Source organism: Chelonoidis abingdonii, chromosome 1 (genome assembly GCF_003597395.2).
Source record: "Chelonoidis abingdonii isolate Lonesome George chromosome 1, CheloAbing_2.0, whole genome shotgun sequence".
NCBI classification, from domain to species: Eukaryota; Metazoa; Chordata; order Testudines; family Testudinidae; genus Chelonoidis; species Chelonoidis abingdonii.
Genome location: NC_133769.1, coordinates 66513518 through 66537373, shown reverse-complemented (window position 1 = coordinate 66537373; position 23856 = coordinate 66513518). Strand labels below are relative to the sequence as shown.

Sequence of the window (23856 nt, the reverse complement as noted above, 5' to 3'; positions counted from 1 at the left end):
TTAAACTTTATACCATAAGGTGCAGGCTGTTCATGTCTGCATGCAATATCTGCCTGTGCTGCTGGGACAATAGGTCTGAAGAAGAGGCATAGAGCTGATGGAGGTTGAATCAAGAGGCTGTGAAGGTCCAAGAACCAGCACTGTCTCAACCATGCTGGAGCTTTAAGAATTATCTGGCATGGTCTTCTGCCAACTTGAGGATCACCTGTGGGATGAACAGAATGCAGGGGGCTGAGAGGAAAAATGTGTACAGGAGACTGCCTACACTGTAGGAGAGAAGTGTCAGTAAACAAGCCTGGACTGTCACCCACTTGCAAACAGAATGATGGCATTTTACTTTTTGTTGCAAAGAGGTCAATGAAATTTTCCAGACCTCAAAGAGTTCTGAGCACACTGTTCTTCAGAGATCATTCATGATTTTTGGAAAGTTTCCTGCTGAGATGACTGGCCATCAGGTTCTGGGAACAATGTGTCCCTTTTCTGTTTCATTGCTTTTGACAAAGCTGATTGGATAGTATCTAGACCAACAAGCCCTTGATGTGAGGGAGAAAAGTGCAGCAAGCCTTGAAAATTGTTTGAGGATATTGATAATGAAGGGTCAATTCATATTCTGTCTGTAACGACTGGGTTCACAAACCTTCTAGCTAAGCACCCCATCCTATCAGGGATGCATTGTAATGAATGTCTTGGATGAAACGGGATGAGAAAATGGCACACCCCTGTATATGTTGGTCTGATCCACTCACTGTTCTAAAGACACTAGGAACATAGGAGGTACATGGACCTACTTGTCTAAGGGATTTCTGTTTCATCAGTAGTTTTACTGTAGCCCCCCGGGAGAATGTTTGGTCACATAAGTACATGAGGCCATGTGGCAAGCTCAGACTGTGGTGGTGGGACATGACATGAGTGACTTACACACTGGACAACAGTCTGGAATCTCTCCTGAGAGAGAGAAGCAGTCAACTTCGTAGACTCAAGTAGAGTCCCAATGAACTTGATTTATGATGTTGGAACTAACACAGATATCCCCTTGTTCAGCATAAGTCTCAGACTGCCGAAGAAATGAAGAATAAAATGGATGCAATGGAGAACATGATGTTCAGATCTGCTCTGAAGTAACCAATCATACAGGTAAGGGAAGACATGAATTCCTTTCCTCCTCAGGTAGGACACTGCCACACTTGCTGAATACTTGTGGCCCCAATGACAGACCAAAGGGGAGTAACGTATTCTGATAATGTTGAGCTATCACAGAATTTAACAAGTTTCCTGTGACTCGGCAAGACTGCCACATTGAAGCAAGCTTCCTTGAGATGAAGGGCAGCAAACAGCATTGCAATCTTGGGAAAAAATAATGATGTTAGGGAGGCCAAAGGAACTCTCACGTACTTGATGGACTTGTTGAGATTTCAAAGAACTAGAATGGGTCTCAGACAACCCCCCTCCATGGACTTGGGAATCAAAGTATTGTAAATAATACCTTTTTCCCCAATGCTGAAAAAGAACTTCTCCTATGGCTCCTAGAATGAAGTGTCTGAACTTTTCGAACAAGCACTGATTTGTGAGATGGGTCCCTGAGAAAGGATGGGGTAGCTAGGTGGAGAAGGAGGTCGACAGAAACTAGAAAGAATACCCCAGTCTCTCAGTGCTTCAGATCTATTTGTCTGTCATTATAGATTCCCAAGCACTGAGGAAATGTGATCATCTGTTTCCAAACTGGAGTGGGAGGAAGGAAGACTGGCTGTTGCTGGCAACTGTAGAGCTGTCCTCAAAGGAGGAATCAAATGGCATGCCTCCCGACAGCCAACTGAGGACGAGATGCTTGTGTTGTGCTACAGTTAAAGGTCTGTACAGGCACCTCTTGGGCGCTGGAGTATCAAACACTAATAATCAAAGTGTTGCTTGAGAGTCTTTAAAAGAATGCAAGGTCTCATCAGTTTTATCTGAAAACAAAGACAAAACTGCCAAATGGAATGTCTTCAGTCATTTGTTGACAGGTCATTGCTATTCTCGAGTCCTGTAACAGGAAGTTCTCCTCAGAGTTACTGCAGAGGCACTCGCTCTAGAAGCAGCATCAGCCACATGAAGTGCAAACTGGAATGACATCTTAGTCACCATGCAATCTTCTGCAAAGAAAGCCTTAAATGCCTCCTTTACATCCTCTGGCAGTTTCTCAGAAAACATGGACATTGCATCTCAGTTTACAGTCGTGTTTAGCTAACAGTGCCTGCTAATTTACTATATGCCTCTTTAGAGAGGAGGTAGAATAAAAACTTTTCTCCCATTTAAGTCAAGTTTTTGGGGCTCTTTTTCTTTTGGAATTGATTTAAGTCTCCCCTGATGTGATCTATCAATGGTAGCTATCACTACAAAAGAGTTCAGGGTAGCATGGGAATAAAAACACTTGAACGGTTGTCTGTGTGCTTAGCTATAGGAGCTAAGGAGGCTGGCATATGCCATAAGGTCTTTACTGGTTCTAGAAGAGCCTTGTTAATAGGGAGGGGCTATCCTCTCAGGTGCAGCAGAGCATGACCAAAGGCTTGTGATGTTTTCTTGTACAAGCTCAGCTTTTATGTCCAAAGCTGCAACCGTTCTTCTCAGAAGTTCCTAATGAGACAATCATCTGCAACTGAAGAGGAAGTATCCAGGATCACAAGGTCATTAAGTGAGGAGGAAAAGAGGTTAACAGGAGCAGATGGATCCTCCCGTGTTAAAAAATGGTTCCCCTGGGAAAAGTTCCTCCTGAAGCAAGATGTGCTCTGTGGGAACAGCATTTTGTACTTCCAACCAAGGTGTCACTGTATGCCCTGGTGAGCTTCCGCCATGACTGGCCTGGTGATCAAGACCCAAGGGAATGGAAGACACCCCAATGTTTAACATTCTAAATCCAAACCGTGCAACTTTAAGACTGTATTCTTAATTTTACAGCCAATGCAGTCTGTTGCATGTAAGCCATAGAAGCGCCAGTGTCTCTTTTGGTGCTTCAGCAAATCAAACAATTTTTACAGCCAAACAGAGGAGGGCCAGAGTGACAGTGACGCTGTTGTTGAGAAAGTGGTCCACAGAATGCTAACACTGAAAAGCAAGAGGAAAGGGAGGATGAAGTAAGCAAAAAGAGTGTCTAGTCACTTTGGCTGGTAATGCATGGTAACACATCCTGAATGTTAATTTTTTGCTTATTTACCATACTATTTCTCTGACCGAAGTACTGGGGTTGAAGTCTTTGAGATGTGGTATATTTTCAGGAGAGATCTGAAGAATGAAAGTTTTCCAACCTGTCCTAAGATACATTGAAAACAGCACTTGGAGTACGACCACATTTACTTACATGACAGGATCAAACATATTGCGAATCTTTAGACATGGTGTCAAACTGTTTGGTGGCGAATTTCTTCTATCTAGATGAAATGCTACAAGGAAAAAAATGGATTTAATAGTTTAGTAAGTAATTAATACTATACTATCTAGTTTACAAGCACCTCATTTTTACACTTAATCCTTCTGTTGCCTTGAACTTGAATAAGAATATCTTCCTCCCACAATGAAAGAAAAAAAATTTCAATAAATTACAATGTTCCCATAAAGACTTTAATATTGAAAAAAACTTATTTTTTCAGATTCATAATTGCTAGCTTTAAAAATATTCGTTTTGATATTCCGGCCAGTACACTGGATGGTAAACAAATTCCAGATAGCTAAAAAGTTGTATGCTATAACTAATGCATAATCTGTAAGTGAAAACAGAAATGTAAGTTCTTGCTATCTAGTTTAAAATTTGACAAAGATGTATGCAATAATTATTCAGTTTTAATTACTGACTTGCCAATATGTTTATAAGAAAGTAATTTTATGGTGAACTTTTCATTTATACTATCCTTTGGGTATTCTATAATTAATCAGAATCTACTAAGAAATAGGGACAGATGATGTTTCAGTATAAAAATATTTCCATTTCCATTATTCTTTATATTGGAGTGACATATGAAGGCCCACAATCAGGATGGGGACACTATGTATTAGGAACTGCACATATACACTAGTAGAAATGGTCCTTGAGCCAAAGAACTTACAATCTAATTTTAAAAACAAAAACCACACCAAGTTTACAGAGAAGAGAAGGATGAGGAGTGAAAATAAAGATGTGATTACATAAATTAGCTACTGCACAACTTGATGGTACTATATCTGAAAGGGTTTCTGAAGAAAGATTTAAACTATCCCATTTCAGCACAATCTGTCAGTGGTTAACACTTTCTTGAAGGTGTTACAGTCAAAGTGTTTTAAGTAGAAATCTGAAGGAGTTAGTAGCCTCACAAATTCATTCAAGGAGGGCATTCCATTTAGGGTTGCCAGGTATCTGGTTTTTGACCAAAAACTCTGGTCAAAAAGGAACCTGGCAGTGTCCCTTGCTAACTGAGCATTAAAAGTCTGGTTACTTGGAGTAATTGACTTCTGCCACCAGGAGGCAGAAAGAGTAGCAGCTGGAGCCTGCAGGAGCATTCAGGAAAGGCTCCAGCGGAAGGGGTACTGGCGGTTCCCCCTTCCCCCAACCTGCCCCAGTCACGCCCCCATCCCCGAAGCGCAGATCCCCCTACCCTGCTCAGGCAAGGTGTGCCTGAAGTGACATTCCCATCAAGTTTAAGGGAAACAAAAATCATGAGAAATTTAATTTCTGATTTCCCTTTCTAAATTAAAGCAAACTGTTGGTTGTGCCAGACAGAACTAGGAGACGTGTGGCAAAAACATCCTATATATTTTCTAAGAGCAGTTCCACTCTGAAATGCTAAAAACAGCTTATCATGTATACATATATTTTTAGGTCAGTGATTTCCCCACTCTAGAATTTACAAATAAGAGGATTTATTTATCTGAATGCCACTTTTTCATGCTCCACCTGAAACAGGAGTCATGCTTTTTCCCCTCAACACAATGATAGAAATAAATGTTCTGGAGGTCCAACCCTCCCCTTCCACCTGTACATGATCGTTTTCAACCAGTTAGCACAAGGGTAATGGAAGTCAGACTCTGATCCTGTAAATGAAGTGCAGTTACTTTTGTTGATAATACATGAGCCAGAAAATAGCTCACTTTCTGTCTGACTACTCTGCGGGCTCTGCTGTATGGCCATTGCAGCACTAACAGAAAAGCTTATATCTGGTACTGAAGTAAACAGATGAGATGCTAAGTACAGAGGAGCAGATCTGTTGAGTAGGAAAGTGCTATTTTTATATTGTCACTTTTTCAGACAATAACTGCAATTTACATTTAAGTAGATTAGAAAAAGCAAATTCTTCCTTTTCAAATGACAGATTAGCCTCATTAGGAGATGCAAGAATAAATGTTCAGTGTAGAATGCAAGATACAAATTACATTTAATAATATAACTATACCTTGGCCTTGCCATACTTTAGATGGTATAACTAAAATTTTGTCACATGCGGCAGATGGTTGTATCCATCTCCAAACCAAGAAGTCAGCGCCACCTATTCGTCGTGTCTCTGTGCGAACTCTAGATTCATTTGCAGCAAGGAAGTCAACTGCTCTATTCCAGACCTTCTTCATTTTTTTCCTTCAATTTAGAGCAAGAACAAGAATTATAATTTTAATATTAAAACAAAAATACATTGTGCACCCAAATACTAGTAATTTTTAATTAAAGGAAATATGGAGGTTACTTACCTGTAACTGGAGGTTCTTTTGAGATGTGTGGTCCCTATCTGTATTTCATACGTGGATAAGCATGTGCACCAGGTACCTGTAATCAAAGATTTCTAGCAAGTAGTATCTGTTTGCCCACCATGCACATTTCTTCTCATGCTCTGAGCAGCAGGTACAAGGGCAGTGCGGACCGATGCCTCACCAGTTCCTTCTTACTGAGAATCCAGTGATGATCTGCAGCAGGAGGGGAAGGAGGGCAGGTAGTGGAATACAGATAGGAACACAACTCTCGAGAAACCTCCAGTATCAGGTAAGTAATTTCCATTTCTTCTTTGAGTGCTGGTCCCTATGTGTATTCCACAGATGTGTGATTGGTAAGCAATTAAACAGCGGCGGAGGGAGCGCAAGGATGCAGTTATTATAGATGTCTGTAATAGTGCTGTACCCACAGCTGCATCTGCAGATGTCTAGACCAATGCCTGTTTCACGAAAGTATGGAGAGAGCTCTTGCCCTACATATGTCCAGAATAAATGTGTCTTGAAGAGATGCTGTAGAAGTCACTTGTGTTCTAGTGGAGCGGGCACTCACCACTCCAGGGAGGCATATGTACCAGTTGATAATGAATGATGCAGCCAGAAATCCTCTCAGAGTCTCTGAGCAAATAATGTTTGTCCTTTTAATCACTCTGCTAAAGGAACAAGCTATCTAGGCATTTTCCTAATTGCTCTTGTTCTCCAATGGCAGAACGCTAAAGCCCATCGTACATCGAGAGTGAAATCTTCTCTCCTCATCAGAAGCATGAGGTTTTGGAAAAAAATACCAGTAAGTGAGTAGGCTGATGAGTGTGAAACTCAGAAATTACTTTAGGGATAAATTTTGGGTGAAGGCAAAGGGAAACCTCTTTATGAAAACCAGTATACTGCCATAAGCACTCCCAGTTCACTTGCCCTTCTGGCTGAAGTAATGGTGACTAGGAAGACGACCTTCATAGAGAGGTAGGACATGGAGCAGGTAACAAAATGATTAAAAGGGAAGTTCTGAAAGAACAAGATTAAGAGCCAATTGCAGGGATGGTTTTACCACCAGTGGAAAAGTCCTAACGAGGCCTTTCAGGAACTTAACTGTGGTTGGATGAGTGAAAATACGATAGCTCTCAACTGGAGGATGAAAAGCAATGATTGCTGCAAAGTAGACCCACAGCAAACGAACAAAGTCCCAAAGCCCATGAGTAGGTAGTCTAGAGTAACAGCAATTCCCAGGATTTTTGTAGATAATTGGCTCTGTTGTGTCCAGGCAGAGAAACATCTTCATGGGTCAGACAGCACTTTCTGGTGCAATCCTTTCTGCTTTGATTGAGAATAGATTGAACAGTCTCCAAACATGAATGTTCTATGCCTGACGCCCATCCAAATACAAGGCTGTGAAATGAAGAGGGCCTGGGTTGGGATATCTGGCCTCACTGTTCTCGAGGCAGTAGATCCGGAAAGGGTCGGATGTTGATGGGAGGTCAGGTTGACGTTTTCAGAAGTTATCTGAGCCAGTTGGACACAATGAGAATAACCTCAGCTTTGTCACAGTGACTCTTTTGTAGAATTTGTAGTATGACTGGGATGGAAGGAAAGGCATACCTGAGGTGGTTCATCCATGGTAGATGAAAGACATCGCTCCTGCGGCCTTGGCCCAGAGCTGTTGCCTCCATCACCTACGGGGGATGTGTCCATAAGAATGGTCGCACCAGGAAGACGCATAAGGAAAGGACTCCTGCATATACTTGTTCTGGGTTTGTCCAAGACGACAAGCTGTGACCTTGGCAGGAACTGTACTCTAGTATTCGTGTTGTATGTGTCTGGTTAGTAAGCAGACCACAGCCAGGCCAGGACCTTTCTATACTGACATATTCCCAAGGAAGATATCAAACAATGTAGGAATAGAGACATCGACTGAACATCCATTCTAGATTTGCCAGTCTAGATATGGAAAGATGGTGTAGTCATCCAGGCCACCATCACTGAGAAGATCTTTGTGAAGACCCTGAGTGCTGTAGCTAGGCCAAACAGGAGCACTTTGAATTGGTAGTGCTCTTGGCTTACTAGGAAACAGAGGAACCTTCTGTGGGACAGGCAAATGTCCACATAAAAGAAGACAACTTTAACATCAAGAGCCAAGATCCATGTGCCCTCTTTAGCAGAGAGGATTATCAATGCTAATGTGACTATGCAAAATTTTGATTTTTGAATAAAGACATTCAGTTGCCGTAGACTGAGATTTGGTCTCCAACCTCCTTTTTCCTTGGGTGGGAAGAAATATGGGGAGAAGAACACTTTCCCTTGATACTGAGGTGGCACGTGCTCTACAGCTTCTCATTGAAGAAGAGTCCACCTCCTGATGAAGGATATCCTTGTGAGAGTGGTCCCTGAAAAGGAGTCAGAAAGAGGTTTCTGATGGTGAGGTGACACAAACTTGATTGCAAAGCCAGACTGAATCCTCTGCAGCACCCAATTGTTCACTCTTGTTGCCCTCCAGTTGTGAGTGAAATGAACAAGGCAGTTACCAAAAGTTTGTGGGAGGAGGAGGGGCATGAAGGATGGCATCAATTGATGATGACAAAGTAAACTATGGATGGTGAGTGAGGTTGAGTGGTGACAGTTGAGGTAAAGAAAGCCACAAATTTGAGTTTTTGTACTCTCTGGCACTTATGCGGCAGTTTGTAAGAACACTGGTTATAAAAGGACTGAGGGAAAAGGTCCAGGCTCATAAACCTGCTTACGGTGCTCTCTCTTTGGCGCTAGGATGTAAATGATCAGAACGTGTTAGGTTGTTGTAGAGCCCTTAAGTGAGTGAAGCAACTTCTCTCTTTTCCATGAAGACATTAGATTCATCAAAGGGAAGGTCCTCAGGGGTATTCTGGACCTCCCTGGGGAACCCTGAAGCATGAAGCCAGGACCCTTGCCTCATGACTATAGTGTGGCAATAGCTAGAGCCCTGTGTGGATACAAAATTTCTATCTGTATCCAATCCAAAACAGTGGATATTCGCAGATTTGCAGGACTCTAGCAGTAGCTCTGGACACAGTGTCAGCTGCGTCCATGGCTGTTTGGAGCAGTCTTAGCCACCAGTTTGCTTCATTGATGAAGGCTTAGAACTGAGTCCTGTCCTCCTGGGGAAGTCTGTCCTGAATTCCACACATTTGGAATAATTTGTGAAATCATATTTTGCTAACAGAGCCTAGTAAGTTAGCAGTTCTGAACTGAAGGCTGGTCGATGAAAACACCTTCCTCTCCAGAAGGTCAAGGCATTTAGTGAACTTGTATCAGAGTTGCCCTGAGGTGATGCAGCCTGGATCTTCCTGTGGCTCCCTTCACCACGAAGCAACTGGACACTAGGTGGGTAAACAGAACTCTGCTCCTTCAGCTGGTACAAAATAACAATTTTCAGCCCTTTCTGATGTGAGGGCACAGAAGACTGGGATGTGTCATACTGCCCTCGCAGGTACTATAATGGCCTTATTTACTGAGACGGCCACCCTTCTAGGGCCAGAGGGTTGTAGAATATCCGGGAGTCTACACTGTGTGTCACTGATCTCCACAAGACAGATCTTGAGCTCAGTTGCCACTCTCTGCAAGAGCTCCTGGTGTTGCCTGTGGTCATCAGGCAGAGCTGAGAGTGATGTACAGACTGCCTCATCTAGTCAGGATGATGACATGCCCAATGGAACTGTCAGCACTAGCGAATCCAGCTCAATTTCCATCTCTGCATACTCTGATGGGGCCAGGTGGCACTGGCTGGGGGAAGAGAGCCAAATGTAATTCTTCTCCAGATCTGGGATGTCTAGCGTACAGACTCCAGTAGGGCCAGTACGAAAGCTGATTGAATGGGGAGTGTTCCAAGGCACTGGGTATCAACAAGTCCCCTGGGTGGTAATATCTGGGAAGAGGGTGGCTCAAAGACCTTGAAGAAGTTCTATGTAGACTGGTCTCCCTCAGAGGGAGCAAAGGTTCATCCAGAACAGCAGACTCATCTGATGGAAAGGTAGGTTCAAGTTCCGCCTGTCATGCCATTGGTATATCCCAGCTTGTGGACAGGGTCTAGGAAAGACCCTTTCTCCTCAAGGTGGTTTCTTCTGGTATTGATATGTCCTGTGGAGGATGGGACAAGAGAAGAGAAGAGAAGATTGTGGATAGGATAAGTCAAGCATATCCTCCAGTGACGTAAAGGTGTCAGTCCATTCTGGAATTCAGAGACCTGCAGGCCAGACTGACAGATCCAGTGCAACTAAGGAGATGGGCTTGGCAGATCCTTCCTGGAGTATGCTGAATGGGAATCCAACATGCAATTTCTAGTTGAACCTGACAGGTGCTGATCTTTTGACCTTTGAGAACTGAAGCTGGAACCAGAGCTAGAAGCAATGGATCATTCCTCTATCGCACCTTCCCTTCTTGATCGGAAGATTTAAGCATGCTTAATTCTTTAAGACTCATGCATGAGCACTCAACCAACTTGGACAGAGAGTGTCCTGTCTCTCAGAGGCAGATCTGGATAGAGATATGTCCTTATGCTTCTGTTCGTATTCCATATTCTTATGAGAGGCTTAATGGTTTTGGCCTCTGCTCCAGAACTCATGCTCAGAGAGATGCTACTCACCATCTGAGGCCACAGCACTGGGGGGTGGTCTCCCTAGTCTGGGTCAGACTGAGGTCTCCTGGCTTCTCCATGAGATGTTTCCACGAACAGCTCTCATCCCTCACAGGTTCAGGTAGGGAAAGAGCAACAAATGTTGCACTTCGCGGTGATACGAGCCTCCCCAAGGCAGTAAAGGCAGTGCAGGGGTTCACTACTGCTGGAGGAAAAGAACTGCATTTCCTGCCCCAGCTCTAACCCTGGGATGCTGGGCATACTGCTTTTCTGTGGGAAGGAACTCCTTGAGATGGAGAGAATTAAACTAACTATAAAAAGTCTAAAACTTCTAAGAATACTAAATACTAAACTATATACACAAAATATATATATATTCACAAATTAGAAGACAAAGATAGTTTTGGACATAGAGGATTCTGACTCTGGCCATGCAGTCGTAAGAAGGAATTGAAGAGGCATTGATTTGCACCACCCCTTATGCCCTCGCTTCAAAGCATGATGAAAACAACTGAGATGTGCAGACCAACGGACACTACTTGCTAGAAATCTCTGATCTCAGGTGCATGATGCGCATGAGTACCCATGTGTAAAATACACATGGGGACCAGCACTTGAACTAAGACTTTTCATCTCTTATGCCTGCAGTATAATCTAGATGGATTCATTTACTCATTTGAAATATTCAGTAGCTTAGTTTATTGACTAAGGCATTTATGTATGTGTAAGCTCAACATACTTCCCTTTAAAGCAATTCAACAGAATAATCTGAACATACCTGTCCTGAGGTGGTATTAAGGAATCACACACGTGGGGAATAGGAATATATGGCTGCAAGTCTTTGTTCTCCTGACATGCCTCATTGTGACTTCTTAGAACATCTGAGAACACCACAATCAACAATTAGCTACACTGTTACAAGTCAACTTCAAATTTTAGTCTTTTTTAAAAAAATTAAGAATTAGAAGCAGTTTTGGGTACAAACAGCTGCTTCAAGTCCCTTGCCAATATCAGTAGTTTTACTTTGCCTTTTTGGTTTTTAAAAAGCTCTATGGAAGACATCAGGGAAACTGAACAGGGAAAACAGCAAAACTGACAATATACAAAGTGCTGTCAAATGTAAAAAATAAGCCTGGAATAAAGGGGAAAAATTCTCTATAAATCAGTTCTGAATTAATAATCTTGAGTGTTATTTTTGACTATAGGTAAAAAAAATTTTAGACAGAAGAGTTCTTTAAAAAAAAGAATAAAATGTTTTTACTCTAGTCCCTCTTCAACAAAATTATTTTTAAACAAATGTTTGTGGTAGAGTTATATGGAGATTAATATTGTGTATATATATATACACACACACACACACACACCAGGGGTAGGCAACCTGCGGCAGGTTTTCTAAACCAGTGTTTGTTGTATATTTTAAAAAATTCATACCTATAATCTTTACAACCATATCATACATCTGCCTGGTCTCCTCTTCCTCTTTTGTCCAGCGATATTTCATGTAGTGCAAGACTCCCCAAACCATCCCTATACCTGCATTAAAATTCATAATATTCTCTTAGATATACTTAGATCTTTAGCTGTTCTTAAATGTGCACCACATTCTTCTGTAAATTGGTTAACTAGCTGGTGTGTTAAATTCAGCAAAATCCTTGATGTATCAGAAGTACATACTACACATTAGTGTTAATGTTTTGCATTTTTGCAACAAAACAGCACAGTAGTTAGTTTGGGGACTGAATAAGAAATAAGTTATTAGATTTTTTTAAATACTTCACTGATATCACTAAAATGACAGTTTCCCTCTGCCGAGCATCCCATTTTGCTATTATTTATGGTAAACTAAATAAATTTAAATTTTCCCTGAGATGAAATACAATACCATTTAGATTATCTACATATATCTGATCTACAAAGAAAATAGCAAGGTTTCACATAAACTGAAGGTTTAGAGATGATATTGGCTTAACAGCGTGTGGAACTTTAAAAGGCACATACTTAGCAGGTTTTGGACTCCACCTATTGGCTACCGGAAAGCATTTGGGAGCAGAGGCAGGATGTTTGTAAATGGGAAAGTTTCATTTCTCATAAAACATGGACTGCTTCAACTCAGTAGTGTTTCTTGCTGTGAAGTATTGTATGCATTTCTACAGATGAAAATCATTCTGATCGTAACTAGACTGTCTATCTCCACAGAGGTGACAAATCTTCAGGCTTGGCAGTAGTACAGACTCCACAGTTTGGATCAGATGTCACTGGTAGTGCTGCAGAGCAGGGAGCCCTTCGTAGCCCCACTGTGACAAACCACTTCCCTCACTCCCATGACAGCGGAGCTACAGTGGGCCAGTAACAGCCTATCCCTGCAGGCGCGAAGTGTGGGAAAGGCGGAGGGCCTGATGGGGCAGAACAGAGACTCCCGGCCAGGATAAGTTCCAGGCAGCAAGGGAGACCATCTCACTGCTGAACGGCTCCATCCCCAGGCACAAGCCAATCAGCTGTGGGGTGGTCTCCCCTGGAGCTCATCCTCCTCCTTATAGTCCTGGCCAATGGTTTGTTCTGCCATGCCAGGACCACAGCCTTGCCTATTCCCTGCAGGTGTAAGGTATGGGCATCACTGGCTATGCAGCTATGCAGGTACCCTCTGCAGCTCCACTGTCATGGCCCTGCTAACTCACTCACCAGGCCAGGAGTGCAGGTGCCATCCCCAGACAAAGAACAGTTCAGCAGCATCTGGCAATCAAGATATCCTCCTTGTGGTCCCAGCAAGGAGTCTCTGCTCCACCAGGACCGTAGCCTTCCTCGCACCTTGTGCTCTGGTGTCTTGGGACCCTCAGTTATTCAAGGAATCCCCTGTAGCCCTGCTGCCATTGCTGGGAGACCCCTGAAGCCCCACTTCCAGCATGCCCTACACCTAACCTCAACCCTACGACCCCCTTTATTTCCAACAACTGTAAAAATAGTTAAAAATAAACAAACATTGATAAATATCAAAACTGGGGGGAAATATCAAATTCTGCCAAGCCTACAGGTCCTTCCCTGCTTTAGTTCCAGACAGAAACGTCTAGTATTCTAGTTATCATACATAACATGTTCAACTCAGAATTTGACCGACATTCTTCCCCACTGGACATCTCACCTGTCAGGAAATTAATCTTACTTTCATTAACAATCTTGTCAATCATTCCAATGTGCATAAAGGAGCTAGGGGATAGGAGAGAAAAAGGAAAACAAGGTGCCACACTTTTCTCAATGATGAAACTGTGAATTCTCTGCTCAAGAAGTCATCTCTTGAAGAGGACAATCTTATTACTAATCTGTATCAAATTTTGGGGGAAAATGTTTAGTGAGAAGATTATGGATGAAAATTTCTGATGATTTCTGGAGTTCTGATTCCTCTTCCCCTTTATCCTAGTATGGAAGAGGCACTGCACTGGTCAATGATCTCTTAGCAATGAAGAAACAGTGTAGAAGGAAATTATTTTAGTTCTTCCAGCCATTTTTGATACACTGTCCATGACATCTTTTTTGATTCATGTGCAGTCCACACAGGAACCAGTCAGTGTCTCTTGAGTGGCTCCATCCCTTTTTAGCAAAGGATCTGAGAGGTTATTTATTATTAGCCATGCCATCCAAAGTTCAATCCAGTCAAGCTGGAGAACGTTAGGGGCTGCTCATTCAGCAGGATTTCTCAGGAAGAATGTTAAAATTGTGGCTAGTAGCCTGCATCTGAGTTTAAGGCTCTGATTTTGGCTTATTAAATCATAAATAGTTTGGGATTCAATTACTAAAGAAAATCTCTTTTCCATGCAAAATTACTGCTGATGAGATAAGAAGTGACAATTGAGCAACAGCCCTGTCAGTTTAAACAGGAGGGCATCAGAGTGGCATTTTCTATTAATGATTCATTACACTAACCCATGTTCTGCCTCAGTCTGTCATAGCCTAGATTTGTTGATAAGGAGCATGCAATGGGTTGGTAAGTGAACTCACAGTTATTCTATTGTGGGATAAATTTTAGTTAGGATGGCCTTGACTAGGCAGTGAATTTGTTTGTACAGTGGATTGTATTATTTTTGCATTAATTATTGCATCGCACCTTGAGTCAGTGACTGGTGCTCCATACAGAAAAATAAATGTTAAAGACCTAGTTTTTTACCCCAAAGTCAAACCTGGTTGCGACTGGGGTGTTGATTGAAGAATATCTGATCTACAGGTAACAGCTTTAATTAACAAAGGTTCACACAAGTGCTACTGTACAGGATAGGTTTTATTTTCAGTGCTTTCTACAGAAATATGCAGGTACTCTGGAATTTCTACTCTCTCCCCCCTCCTCCATCAACCCCTACATAGAATGTTTTTTTAAGGCTATATTATTTTTATTAGTTTTCATTATTATTGTCCATAAAAGTTTAAACAAATCAGTGCCCCCAGGATAACAAAAAATAAAATTTCCCCTTCCTATAAATGTTTATAAAACAAACTGTATACGACTTCTACCAAAAATTTCAGATATTACAATCCAGTCACATCAATTTATTACTTCAATTAAATCATAAGCCAATTCACTCCACACAAAGAAACATGACAGTTGACAGAATTAGAAGGCAAACATTGTCAGACCCTGTCCCCACCCACACACTTAAATGCAAATTATAACCAGTAAGAGGTTGAATTTAAATAACTTACCCAAAAGCAATATTGATAATCTGTGAGTTACAGTAATAAATGCTCGGCGAAAACGACATCTGAAAGACATCTGTGGTCTAGTAGATTCCAGGTACTTCACATCAGTTACATTATTTAATTCCTCACTGGGGTCATTACCAATACACCTATTTTAAAACATTTAACAGTGTTAGGGCTAAACTCACTTAGACTTTTATTTTCACAATATGAAATAAAATCACTTACTTTATGCCAACATCTTCCCCCCTACTCATAATCCATTGTAGCGCTGTATTAAGTACTTTTTCATACTCTGGACCTAAACTCTGTCAAAAACAAGTCATAGCAGTGAAAAGTTTCTTTAATATACCAGAATAAATCATGTAACACTAATACATAAGTTTATGTAATACCATATAAGAAGATTAGTAGCCAATACTGATTATTTTTTATATAAAGTTTCAACAATGCACACAAAGGGACACCAAATATATGCAGATTATATGCAACTTTGAGACTAAAAATTAAATCCCTTGAACTGAAAGATTTGAGAGGTATGCCATTCTCAATTTTAAGAAGTTATGAATTGCAACATTCAGCAATAGTCTACCATTTAGTCACTAGGGGGAGCTCAGCATTCTGTAAAATTAAAACCAAAACAAAATATGAACCTAGATATAGAACTTATCCTAGAAGATAAATTGCAAAAAAAGTTGATTACATTTTAAATGCATAATGTACTATCAACATTTTAATTAATCCTTCCTTTCCTAGCATACTAATGTTTCTACCATAAATCATTTCACATCATCTGTTGTAGGATAAAGCCTTCATTACTTTTTGGCAGGTAAGCTCCACAATTCACCTTTAAATATCCTTTGCATAACCAGACTGAAGCTGAAACGCAGATTAAGGACTACTTCCCAGAAAAATGTAAATTGAAAAAAGATTTTACAGTAGGTCTTATTCTATCACCTAAGGAACAAACTGATATAAATTGTCCTAAAATTAGAGGACAAAAGTTAATGTGTGAACTTATTTTCGCACCAAGAATGAAAGTACTGAGTAGATTCTAATTTGCTGAATGTGTTGCATCGCTTTAAAATTTTGTCACTGCACACAATTAGTGAAGTGCTGCACATCAGATGCTATATTTATATTCCAGTTACAGGATGGGAGAGTTTCAAGAGTAAATGAAACTTGTATTTAAAAAAATGACAAATGTGTATACCAATTTACAGCCTCTCACATTTACAGATTTCAAATCTCATCACCATAACAAATGTCTTTACTTCCCCTCTGCTAAAATCCTCTACTATGCATTTCTTCTCTCGCCTTTACTATTAACACCTTTTTCTACAGCCCCCTCAAAAGGCTACACCCAGCTCTGCATACCAATAGATGCAGAATGTTGCTGTCCATCTTCGCCCATCATTCAGAAGTGCAACCAGCACCACCTCTACTCCTTCCCATTAATTTTTGGGATCCTGTTCAAATTTTCCCTTTGTTCACAGTACAGGTAATTTTTGCCAAGTAGTTAACATTTTGTTTAGCTGTTAAAAAGAGAATGCAAAAAAAATTCTTCAAATACCATATTCTTTGGTTTAAAAAAAAAAAAAAAGACTAAAATGAGTAGCAACTTAATAGTATTTTTGTTCCAATTGGGAGCAAGAGGAAGAGTGAAATAAAAAAAAATCTCCTTTCACAAGGTTCCAAATGCGTCACTTTGATTTGAACACTCTCTCATGGAGGTGGTTGAAAAATACAGACTTGACACTTCAAAATAAAGTGGATTTTTTTGTACTTTACTCCGTTTTTCAACCAGCTCTACTGTTATGCTTTTCCCCTTATCTATTAGGAAAGGCATATATAGGTGGGGTTTCCTAAGAGACTATTGCCTGTAGGTCCTGTCAAAGGGCCTCATGCTCTTACTGCTGTTGGCTAGCACATATCCAGTAAACTTAGAGACCATTCTCTTCTCACTGAAAAAAGGAGGATCACTCTTGCTACTTTTTTGCCTCCAGGCAACTGAAAACAGAACAAAGACACAGAATAGCAAAATGCTACTGTCTATTGAATTCTGACCTGTCCTTTTACACTTTTGTAATTCACAAGATTACAGCAAAATTTGTGCTTATAAAGCAACATCTCCATTCAATTTTAAAATCTACGTTCTCTTAAGATTTTATATGACATCTAGGGTGTTCTGGCTCATTTCATGAAACAAGAAAAGGTTAAAACATGTAACAAGCAACTTTACTTTCTACATTTACACTCACATTCACAGAAGAAATTCTGTAGTTTAATGAAACCGTCTTTTCCCTTTCCCCCAAAAATAAAAACCATAAGGGCTTTGTGTGAAAGATATGTTCATTTCCTGTGAAATACAAAAAGTGATGTGCAGTAAGTAGTTAAATTTTAATTATACTGCTACACTGAATGTGAAACCAGCTTTTTAAAAACAAATGGTAATGTTAATTTGTGCAAACCTTAAAAGAAAAATAATGAAAAAATACCTCTTCCAATTACTTACTTTTAAATATGCAGCTGTCTCCTGGACGGAAAGATTTCTCTGTATAGAGTTGCCACAGTCATGATCTCCTAGTAAAATTAAGTTTTTATTTATTTTGATCTATTTATTACTTTGTTACATAAACTAAAAAGCCTGCAAGTACAAACGTACACAGTTAATGCAATCTACATGAGCAGAGAATAGTTGGAGGCACTAAGTATTTAAAATAAGAATGTTGAAGAGAGACTTCTGGATGCTTTTCTCCTCAAACATCTGATTGCCACAACTATGAACTGTGATGCTACAAATATGATTAGAACTTCAGGTACTAAACAAAAAGCAAGAGCAGCAGCATGTTTTTGGGCATTCCCCAGGTGTAAACACATTTGTAATGAGTGCATAGACAATATTCCTAACTTCAGATACAAAAATGATGCATGCATACAAATAATATAATCATATTCAATAAATCATAACCTTTCCAATGATCTCACATGACCTATCTTGCATAAAATACATCTTAATTATGCCATAATCATATCATAAGCATATCTCCATATGAAGAATATGGGGCATAGTGTCACACCCCCTTTCACAGTACTCTACAAAGACTGAGTTCCCTTATGACCACATCCCAGGTTTCTTCCTAAAGTATCTTCTGAATTTCATCTGAATGAGGTCATTCACCTATCAGTTTTCTTTCTCAACCCACATAATTGCAACTTGGAGACCACCTGCCATACTCTAGATGTCAGAAGGGTGCTAGCCTTCTATCTAGATATTTACAAAATGATTTAGTACTCTCATAGATGGCTCATTTTGTTTGCAGACAGATCTAAAGGTTCTGCTGTTTCTACCCAAAGACTATCAAAATAGATTTTAGGGTGTGTTATAGCTTGTGAAAAAGCAGGTTATGTGATTTAGAACTGGGACTCGTAAACTCCCTATTCACAGTAGATGAACAACTCCCAGTGATTTCAACAGAGGTAAGTAATTTGTATCCTGTAGCCAAGAATTTGAGCCCTGAGATTTTATCTATTGCCACAAACACTGCCCGCATATATATTTAGTTGCAATGATAAACTATTATTCTCTTATAGTCAATATTAATTTTAAAAACATACCTGCTACTTGTGCCAATCTATCATGAAGTTTATATAAGCTGTTCATCATGAGACTTTTTTCATTTGCCTGGAATTAAAAAAGCTGGTTAACATCAAGACAATTTACAACTTTACAACAGAAATTAATTTTTCATCTATGCAGAACCTAAAGCTATTTATAGTAAAACAGTATTTTATCTACAGAATTAGATAAGATAGCCAAACAGTGTTTTGTGCATTACAAAGACAGTATAGGCTACTGATTTTGCATTTATCTGTATCCATTCAAGGTATAATCTTTTACTGAGCTAGTTCAAGCTAGTTCTTGGAGATAGAGAGGAAAATTAAAGGAAACAGATTGACAATTTAGGTGGTTGCACTGTTCTCTCTAATGCAGTACTAAAACAATGCCCTGGAATGGTCTTAATAGGTATTAAAAACTTGGAGGTGCTAACTTTCAAAAAAAAATTAAACAAAGCCCCTGGATATTTGTTCTTATTAAAGGTCCTATGACCCTTTAGGCAAAACAAGGTACGTTAACCATCCTAGCTGTATTTCTATTCAACTACGTTCTATCCATGGGAAATTCAGGACAAAATTAAGTTTTTGGAAAAGCCAAAAACAAAAACTCTTTCACTATCGACCCTCAAACTTGACTGACTCATTGTGTACGAAAGAAAAGCTGTGGGCTTGGCTACACTGGAGAGTTGCAGCGCTGCAACTTACTGACCGTCCACACTTGCAAGGCACATACAGTGCTGGATCTCCCTGGCTGCAGCACTGGCTGTACTCCTGCTCTGCCTGGGGTATAACGATTGCAGCGCTGTGATGCAGCGCTGCTCCGCCAGTGTGGCACCAAAGCACTATAATTGGCCTCCAAGTATCCCAGAATCGCCTTTTCACCACTCCAACAGCGCTGCAAATGTGGCCACACTGCAGTGCTGGTAGCTGTCAGTGTGCCACACTGCAGCGCTTTCCCTACACAGCTGTACGAAGACAGCTGTGGGTATGGCTACACTGGCACTTTACGCGCTGCAATTTCGCGCTCAGGGGTGTGAAAAAACACCCCGAGCGCTGCAATGATACAGCGCTGTAAAGCTCAGTGTAATCAGTGCCGCAGCGCTGGCACGTTACACCTGTAGAGGATGTGGTTACATGCAGCGCTGGGAGAGCTCTCTCCCAGCATGGCATCCCGACCACACACACACACTTCAAGTAGCCATACCCTGTAACTCCCAGCGCTGTACAGCTGCAAGAGTAGCCAGACCCTGTAGCATCTAAAGCGTAAAGGTGGGAGGAAGACAATTCTATAGAGGCAGAATGATCTTATGGACAAAAACAGAAGAATAGGAGTCAGGAATAGAGAATAATGCCAATTGAGTAGTGAATTATTCTACTATCTCCAGTTACTACAGGTATGCCCAATTTGTGTGACCTTAGGCTAATCACTTAACATCTGACTCAATACTTCTACCTATACAATGGTGTTAATATCTCCTTTGCAGGAATTTTATACGGTTTAGTTATTATTAGTGCTTGTAAAGTGCTTTGCAATTCTCAGATAGAAGGCACTCTTTAAAGTGCAAAATGTTTAACTGTATGTAGTAACTAAACACTTTTCGAACACATTCTTGGAGCATATAACTTGTATTATCTACTTCATCACCACAATATTTTCAATTTAACAATTAGCTCAGGCATATGAGGTTAGAGTAGCAGCAAGAAGACTAGTTTTTGTATTCTTCATTCTCAGTTTCTTAAATCTGAATTAGTTTAATGAAGGAAAAATACATTCAGATACTTATATTTGTTTCTCCCACTTCAGACCCAAAACTCTGCACCTAGGTGATTAGACAGATACATCCACCAGTTCAATAGATTAAATTTTTTTTTAAGCCAGTAGTGCATAGACATATCCACACATTTTGAAAAGTTTCAATCTCACCCCTAAAATAGATGAACTGATAGATCCTTCATGTCAGACCAGTAGTTACCATCTCTCCACTAATAAAATTTTGCAAGAGTTGTAGTGTTTACCCTTGGGTCCAGGCCAGATTCCAGCATGGAGTATATGCAGAAAGTCTACTTAAGTTCCTGCAGTTTACAGTGAAATCATCATTTGCATCCAAAATGAGAGGAAAGTATGTAACTTTCTGGAATTTTGCCACAGAAGTGGCTGCACTTCAACAGTTTGTGTTGTGTTGCATCTCGCCACAGAAATGGATGGATTTGAGCAGTTTGGATTACATACCCTTTTGATCCCTCAGGATTAAAGATGTTCTATTAGGATGATTTACTTGTCAGTAACTGCATATATTATGTCTGTACATCTCCATTTGCAAGATGTACACTATGCTATTAGCTCTGAACTATTTAGGAAAAAAAGCATCTATTAGGGTCAACCAAGCTCTCCTGTGTGGTCTGAACACTCAGAACCAGATAAATAAAAGGGATCCAAAGTCCCAAGCAGTTGCATTTCACTATGATAAAATAAAAGATACAGAAGACTCCAAAGACATAGGGAAGAAGTAGAGTATATTGCTTCTATCAAACTGAACAGCTACCAATAAGTAACTTTTCTTTCTTCTACAATGGTTACCTCAGAGAGGAAACCACCTCTCTCCCTGTGACATACAGCTGCAGTTGCAGTCCATGAAGGCCTCTGAGCTGAAGCTCCTTTGGCATGGGGGGGACAGGAGGGGGTATAAAAGCTGGCATAGTGCTCTGTTATGGCCCCAGGCATTTCCCTTCCCAGATACGTAACAGCCCAAGTTTTAAGACTGGAGATTGTCAAACTTCCTAGAGAATATTTTCTGGAAAACAAATTTTGTAAGTCTTCAGGGCATGCCACAATGCACACCTCTTCATGGATCATGGGTAGGGCAGGGTGTAGGGCTCTGGAGATTGTGCATGTGGTTAATTTCAGTTGCATTTATGTTGTTGCTATAGGTGAAAATGATGGATTTATTTTAATTTGTTAAAAAACTGTTAAGTGTACCCACAATAACGGATTGGGGTTCTTTTATTACACTCTGTATACATCTAAATAATCTCACGAATATTTTATCAGTAGGCCCCTAGGAGAACAAGTGAAGAGTAATTAAACGAAGACTGAAGACCTATTTCCCTAAATATGCATGACAGTGAGATGCCAAATAAGATATGGAAGGCCTAGCATTGTCAGTTGTAATGGAGATTTTGTTCAGTATCTTGTTAAAGAAACCCATTTTCACTGCAGCATGCATTAAGAAGCAGTCTGTGCCAAAGAAAGTTCATCAGTGCTTGAAGTAACGAAGGTATGAATAGAAACGTTGAGAATTTCCTTGTTACTGGAGCTCTTAAATGTAGTTGCAGTGCAAGATTCCTATAGACAGCAGCATCAGATGTCTAAACTAAAAATCACATTTAGTTCAGAAAAGAGAAGACTGATTAGTTTTACATAATCTGCAAGGGTTGAATGACTTGTTGGTTTTATTCAACAACCACAAACTAAACGTAAAACTTCAACGGTCAAGGAATGATTGTTATCAAACAGTGGTTACTAAGATTATGACAAGAAAGTGGAACTATTCAAGACGACTGATACTAGAAAGTTAAAATACTTCTCTTCACTGACTAAACATTTGAATAATTCAGCATTCACGGGCCATGCTGACAACATAATAATGCACTAGACATTCAGAAGTAACTGGGATCTGACAGCTAGAAAACATGTAATGATCCAAGAACCACAGAGGATCAAATACCTCCAAATACCAGATTTCAAAAAGTTCTCTCTCAGCCATCTGGAGATGGAGATTGTCAACTTCCTAGAGAATATTTTATGGAAAACCAAGCTTTTTTATTTCATTTCCCAGATGGAAAATAGTGAACACAAAACAAAAATCAACTTGCTAATGAAGTTTGGCAAGCTTAGAACACACTGTTCAATTCTTTTGTTTCTATGGGGAAAAGAAGACATCCATAGCTCTGCAGATGACCTCATGCTCAAGGTACTTGTGAGAACTGTTTTCATGAATCAACTTAATGTCCCACGATAACAATCAACTGACAAATGATGTGGATTAGAAGGCAGTATGGAGGGGAACTGGAGAGCCTAACCCTTCTGGCTAATGAACAATCCATAGCAATTCTACTCCACATTAGAAGGAAACTGACAAGATTTCCAGAAGAAAAGGGAAAAGCCTAAGGGACAGGATGACAAACTGAAAACAGGTTCCTGGGTTGCCTGTCAAATGTGGTGCCCAAGAGACTATAATGTCAAAAGAATCATCTCTCTTCCTCCAGTGCTTATGGGCCTTTCTAGTGGACTCCTTGGAAGAAGACATTTGAGTTGAAAGACAATATCCTGCAACATCAGGCCCGTATTTCCAAGAGATTGTGTCAGAGACTTGGTTGCCAACTTCATATTACAACATACAGACACCTCAGAGTGGGTCCACCTCAGAAATTGTTGCCCCGCTTCTCTAGCTGAAGAAGTCAGTATCATGATGGAAGAGAACCAACGTGGAACAGAGGACACAAGGAAGAAAGGAGAGCAGCAGAATACGGACCCTGGACTTCAGAAAAGCAGACTGACTCCCTCAGGGAACTGATAGGTAGGATCCCCTGGGAGAACAACACGAGGGAGGAACGAGTCCAGGAGAGCCGGCTGTATTTAAAGAATTCTTCTTGAGGTTACAGGAACAAACCATCCCGATGTGTAGAAAGAATAGTAAATATGGCAGGCGACCAGCTTGGCTTAACAGTGAAATCCATGCTGATCTTAAACACAAAAAAGAAGCTTATAAGAAGTGGAAGACTGGACAAAAGACCAGGGAGGAATATAAAATATTGCTCAGGCATGCAGGAGTGAAATCAGGAAGGCCAAATCACATTTGGAGTTGCAGCTAGTAAAGGATGTTAAGAGTAACAAGAAGGGTTTCTTCAGGTATGTTAGCAACAAGAAGAAAGTAAAGGAAAATTTGGGCCCCTTACTGAATGAGGGAGGCAACCTAGTGACAGAGGATGTGGAAAAAGCTAATGTACTCAATGCTTTTTTTGCCCCCGCCTTCACTAACAAGATCAGCTCCAAGACTACTGCACTGGACAGCACAGCATGGGGAAGAGGTGAATAGCCTTCTATGGAGAAAGAAGTGGTTCAGGACTGTTTAGAAAGGTGGACGAGCACAAGTCCATGGGATTGGATGCGCTGCATCCGAGGGTGCTAAAGGAGTTGGCAGATGTGACTGCAGCGCCATTGGCCATTATCTTTGAAAACTCATGGTGATCCGGGGAGGTCC

At 40.5% G+C, this 23856-nt stretch overlaps 1 protein-coding gene across 1 annotated transcript in view; it reads right to left on the bottom strand.

Annotated features, from left to right (window-relative positions):
• The window catches only part of LEMD3 (LEM domain containing 3), a 74950-nt gene that overhangs the window by 3311 nt on the left and 47783 nt on the right, over positions 1 to 23856 (bottom strand). The window contains exons 3-10 of the mRNA XM_032775252.2: positions 18596 to 18662; positions 17493 to 17560; positions 15206 to 15285; positions 14981 to 15126; positions 11726 to 11827; positions 11073 to 11175; positions 5394 to 5572; positions 3332 to 3413 (exon numbers count right to left, since the gene is read on the bottom strand). Coding sequence (XP_032631143.1) covers positions 3332 to 3413; positions 5394 to 5572; positions 11073 to 11175; positions 11726 to 11827; positions 14981 to 15126; positions 15206 to 15285; positions 17493 to 17560; positions 18596 to 18662 — 827 coding nt within the window. The remainder of the gene's footprint in view (positions 1 to 3331; positions 3414 to 5393; positions 5573 to 11072; positions 11176 to 11725; positions 11828 to 14980; positions 15127 to 15205; positions 15286 to 17492; positions 17561 to 18595; positions 18663 to 23856) is intronic.